The 6000-nt window shown below is 35.7% G+C and overlaps 1 protein-coding gene across 1 annotated transcript in view; it reads left to right on the plus strand.

Moving 5' to 3' along the window:
* THSD7A (thrombospondin type 1 domain containing 7A) overlaps positions 1-3861 on the plus strand; it is a 284135-nt gene extending 280274 nt beyond the window's left edge. Inside the window, exon 31 of the mRNA XM_064506365.1 lies at positions 97-3861. Within this exon, the coding sequence (XP_064362435.1) occupies positions 97-181 (85 nt within the window). The 3' untranslated portion in view covers positions 182-3861. The remainder of the gene's footprint in view (positions 1-96) is intronic.
* Positions 3862-6000: the final 2139 nt, after the last annotated feature.

Below are 6000 nucleotides of genomic sequence, written 5' to 3' on the forward strand. Positions count from 1 at the left end.
TTTAAACAAAACAGTAGTTTTTCATTTGAGAATGAAATCCATAAGTTTTATGTTATTACTTTATTATTCTGTTTACAAATTATCTTATTGTTTCAGCAAAAAGCCAAAGAAGCCCAAGCGAAGGCAGAACAACCGGCTGAAACCTTTAACCTTGGCTTATGATGGAGATGCAGATATGTAAAATACAACTTCCCATGGTGACAAATGGAATCTAAATTATTGGATCAAAATCAGAAGGTATCCAAAGCCACAAGGATTTGCTATGGAGTGGATGAAGTGTTTTGACTTTTTTCTTTTTTGTAACTGAACCATAGATAAAGAAGAATGGATTTCATAATGCCTATGGATATTCAAGGTATTATTGATTTACTTTGGACCATCAACACTGAGAATTCTGGCAGAATAACTTTAATAGACACTGCAGTTGGAGATATTTGCGGTCTTTCCTCAGTCCTACAAAACTATAAGCACCACTTCTGTCTCCAGAACGCTGTAGCTGACATAGTTTTTAAAGCCCCTGCAACATTAATCAAGTATAACCAGTACAGCATGAAGAGTTTGTACTATGACTCTTTATATTCAAGCATAACACATATACTCGGTTGAACCGTATGTATTACTCTGTCAGATTATGTACTTGTTAAAGAGCATTTTAGTGCTTAGCAAAATATTAACTTTTAACTGAGATTAACCCACTGAGCAAATTCAACAGTTTGGCAATTGATAACTCATGTTAACCTGCATTTCAGAGGGCAATGACTCCCTTGCAAAATTCTGTCCTGTTATCACTCCAAAGTATAAATGCCTCAGCTATACATCGAGAAGAGAAGCATTTTCAGATTCAGTATTTTCTAGAGGTTACTGTCTGGAAAAATAATACCCATTGTAAATGTTACAATACGTTTCTACTTTCTCTAACTCAAACTGTTGCCTGCATCTTTTTTGCTACGTGTAAGGCAAATTTTTGCACTATATTAGTGCAGCATGATATGCACTTAACTAGTATTGCCATAGAAACTGCCTCTGTTCAGAAAGGATGATGATGTATCTTGTGCAAGGAGTGTCAAGGAGACAGGTCTTAAATCCTGAAGAGAGTAGAGTTCAGTTTGGACTGTGCCTGGATGGGATCGGCTAATGACGTGTACAGTATACACTGTTTCTCATCACCGCGGCCATTTGTAGTCTATATCATGGCAGTAATACAAGTGTCTAATTTCTTGCCCCATCTACCTATACAGATATAGATTGTCCTGCTGGTTTCTAATTGTACTTTGAAGGCTGTTTATGACTAGATTTTTTATATTTGTTAACTTTGTTAAAAAAAAGAAAAGAAAAAGAAAAGTGGTTTCCCTCTAATCTTGAGTGACATATTTATCTGAAAAGGTATTCTGATTGTTTGTTCAACTAAAAGAAAAGCTTTTTGCTATTTTTATTTCACTAGTGAAAGCATTTTCACTGTTGCTGACAGTGCAAAACTCGGAGCCCTTTTGTCTTTTCTAATTAAGATAATTGGATAGACTCTACTTTTGATTGTTCTGCTCAACTCTTGCGTGTACTGGCAAGTAAAGAATAAGATCAATACTTCGGCCATTTTAATAGTAATAACTTTTTTAAAAAATTCTGGCAGTATAAAAGCTCACTGTTAACCTCTTCCATGCTTATGCTTCCACCATGAAGCACGTTGACTTGTCATTGTATCTGCAAGCTTGTTACGAATGGGATTCATGGCCTGAGAAGAGTTATTCTCGCAAAATGGCTTCTACATATAAGTGACTGTGCCACTACTAAGCAATACAATTACAAAACTTTATCAGGCAACCGCTCAAAAATAATTGTTATATAAAGTTCAGTATTAGGTTCTCAGGTCTTTTTTATAACCGAAACCATTTCTGCCTATTCAGCACAATATTTGCTCAAGAAGCACCAGTTTTTGCACATTAAAGAAAACTGTAGCTTTTGCAAACTTTGGCCCACTGTAACCAATGTAATCAAGGTAATCCACTGTGATCAATGACAAGACTCTCATTGACATCAGCGGGTTACATCAGTCCTTAAAAATACCTAACCTTGTTCAATGTAAAATAATTCTTAGAATTGATGTGCATTTTGTGCAATGTTAAGAGAGATTATGGTCCAATTTAACCTACCTAATTTATATTACCGGTGTGGTGTTACAGTGTAAAGAAAATGATCTTCCTTCCACTGCATAGATATTCACCTGAATGGGAATGATAAGCAAAGGAAAAATAGTAAGAAGCTTTTGTACAGGTTAAATTTCTCACTTTATACCTTGATTCTGCAACAGCTGGTGAAGTGCCATGGCCCCCTACTGCAGCAGTGGTTCATTCACCTATGTGGGGGCTTCAGTCTGGCATCACTCTGTAAAGGTCTGGAGAAAAAACCAAATCTTCAAAGTTCTTGAGTAGGAAACAACAGAAACCCAGTTGATTCCTATTTAATCAGATGTACAAAAATAAGGTGGAAAAGTTTAAAGGTTTTAAAAATTATATATATCATATGGAAATCATGATTTCTGTACTTTAAAAAGTCTGATTGTGGGTTGTCCAATAGTGTTGGACTGATATCAGTTGAGGGAACAGGATTTCTTTCACTGGTAACAAATCATCGTTATTTATTATACTGGCAGGTCTTGGATGCTTTTGTCTAGTTCTTGCCTTGAAGATTATTATGCCCTAAATGTCAGAATTTAGTAACTTGAGGGTTATTAAGCTATACCATCTCCTGTTTCTCGCTGTATAAAAATGACAAATGGAGAAAGGGATAAAAGTTTAAGAATGTTTGGCCTTTGCAATCCATGCAAGTATTTTAATATGTGTTACATTTTATAGCTGGTCAGTGAATTGTGGAGGTGCACATCCACGTCATACTCGTGCTGCATCTAAAATCTATAGTGCATTTTTGAAAAACAGTGCACAGAAATTTGAAGCCAGAATGGCTTCTGTCTTTAACAAGAAAAGATTATTAGGCTATAAGGAGGGCTGACGTAGTATGTAAAGCTAAAAGTTGCAAAGGTGATTAAGCCTTTTAGCATGGAAACAATAATAAATAATAGGGTAAGTATCAGTATAGAATGAAAAGTATTTGCTTTAAAAATCAGAGTGCTTCGTCAAATCCAGTGCCTAAAGCAGCCACTACTGTAGATTGTTAGTTTGTGAAAGTAACGTTTCCAGTGATCAAATAAACCATGCAGAAAATAGCAAAGTAGTCATTTTCCTGTTGATGTGGTGGTTTGTAATTTCCTTTTTAAATCTGTAGTTTCTAGATGACTGTGTCTGCTTTGAGTCCTGGAGCAGTTCCTTTTCAAAGCTTCAGTGCTCCTGCACAAGCTTGTTTATATTTGGTATAAAGCACCAATTTTGAAACTCCCTTCCTCCTGCCAAAATGTAAAGTCCATTTTCCAATAATACAATCTGAAGAGACCAATTTAAAAATTCTGTGTATAAATCACTGTAAAATATACCTTGAGTGAAATGGAAATCTGTCTTTTTACCTTTATGTAAATTGTGCTCACCCAAAGTTAAGAGTTTATTTTGCCTAACTTAATTTACTTGAATATTTATTTTGTAGAACAAGGAGGCAGCTGTCTGAGGAATGTTTACCTTTTTTTTGTTAATGTTAATTTGTAAATTGTGTAATGCATTTTTATTTTTTAAATTGTGTATATTTCTTTTTTTAATGCACAAAATGTTTACGTACAACTACTGCAAATTTGTGTATATTGTCACTAAGCTTTATTCAGTTAATACAGATGACGTGAAAATGTAACAAGTCTTACATTTTCATATGGGTTATTTTTACATAACTGATGTATTGCTGACAATAAATATAAACACAAAATCATTTCATGTCTCTGTTTTTGACTGATGTAGTATAATACTCTGGATCGACTAACAAAAACCAGGTCCCTACAATACCCTTTAAATATTCTCTTTTTGTGAAAGAAATCAGCAAACTTACTCTTTTTAAAAATTGATATTTCTCTTTGAAAGAGAAGTGTGTAATGGTAACTGTCAAAGTCCATTTCTACAGTCCTTGTTGACGTAAAAGTTTACAATGCATATTTACTCAATGTATAAATAATTCAATAAATAAATTGCAATACAAATTCTTTTCCTTAATTGCCATTTTTAAGGTCAGGAAGAACAAGCCATTTGTTGAGAACATGGGGTGGATCTCAGTTTCATTAAAAGACAGCTATTGACTTCCATGAAGCTGAAGCTGTTCTATACAAGAAGGGACAGAGGGTAAAATCTGCCCTCCTCCCCCTCAAATATGCAAACATGCCCAATAAAATTGTCATTTACATCCTAGTTGTTGAATACCCAAATACACCCTAATTTTTCTAAAATCTAAACACTGTGGTTGATTAACTAGGAAAATACGTGACTCCACATTTTTCTCAAAACTGCTTCTATTCTATTTATGTTCTTCAAAAAAATTCATATTTTTCCTGTCACTTTCCACAGCATATATTTACACAGCAGTTCGTGGGGTTTTGTCCAACTTTCATAGTTATTACTTTCCCAGTATTCCAGGCTAACACTTAAAATTTTAAAGACAATTTCAGAGTACAAAAGTCTGATTTTAGAAGTAGTTCAAGATTTTCAAAAGTATCCACTACCTACATTACTTTATTCTGCTGAATTTAGTCTACAGTAAAACAATAGAAGCATTAGATTTTTCTTCCCACCTCTAATTTAAGGTTTTGGAGCATTTAAAGCTGTATTCTTCAATGCCAGCAGAACTCTACAAGCAGTTAAAAAATACTTGAAAGAAGAAAATTAAAATTCCCCTTAAAACTCCATGGAAAAGAATTACCTATTGTGTGCTAACAGAGATCATAAGGTCTTCACATTCAATAAAAAAAACCAAACTAATATTTGGACTTTGGCATTAGTTGAAAGACTTCTAGTGTAACGGCTTAAAGACTGGGAAATGCCTTCTGTATTAGAAAATATATTAGTAGAACACAATTTTCCAGTACAAGTGTAATGATACAAGTGTAATGAAAACAGGTAAGTACAGAGGTAAATCAAAAGAGGCTCAGATAAGCCCTGTAAATATTTTAGCTTCCTAGTAATGTAAAGATCTGCAGTATGCAGGCTGGGCAATTACCCTGCTGAAACAATAAGGAGCTTAGGCAGCCATTCAGGAGCTGTCTGGCATCACTAATCACAGTTTGGCTGCAGAAAAGGTTTAGGCTGGTTCAGCCTGCAGAAAAGATGACCGAGAAGTGGACCCAATTGCAGTCTTTCACTACCAAAAATGGAGGGAGGGTGTAGAGAAGATGGCACCCATCTCCTCTCAGAGGCACAGGCAGCAAAAGGACAAGACGCCACAGGTACAGGCTGCCCTAAGGGAAGTTCCAGCTGGGCTTCAGGAGAGAAACAAATTCATCAAGTGAGTGGTCAAGCCCTGGAGCAGGGAGCCCAGCGAGGCTGCAACATCTCCCTTTCTCCATAGAGGGAGTCTGAGCTCAGCTGGACAAGGGCCAGAGCAACCTGATCTAATGTCAAAGGCTGCTTTGCTTTTCCCAGGAGGTTTGACCTCCATAGGTCCCTTCCGCTCTAAATTTTATCTATGATTTTATGATAAATTATTTACGGATATTCTGTCATTGTCCTCTTTGCTAACAGTTGGCCATTCAATAAAATGCTTTTTTTTATAACATATTGAAATGGAAGCTTAGCACCACTGGGTGGATGTGGGGTTGCTAGTTTAAATATTCCAGTCCTCATGGCAACCATTTACAGCTTCCAAAAGCCTATGTTTAGCTCATTCCTGCTTTCTGACACTTGTCTTTTGAAGTCAGATGTGTCACATTGCTACATCTGAATAGTCTTGAGATTACGTGGAGGCAGATCATTCATATCCTTGACAAAGAAAATCAGGGCTAGAGATGATTCATTCAGTTTCTTGTTGATAACTGCTTGAAATGACCTATTGCAAAAATCATGCTGCTAGCCAAAACTAACCCAT

The sequence above is a fragment of the Dromaius novaehollandiae genome, chromosome 2 (genome assembly GCF_036370855.1).
Source record: "Dromaius novaehollandiae isolate bDroNov1 chromosome 2, bDroNov1.hap1, whole genome shotgun sequence".
Lineage (NCBI taxonomy): Eukaryota > Metazoa > Chordata > Aves > Casuariiformes > Dromaiidae > Dromaius > Dromaius novaehollandiae.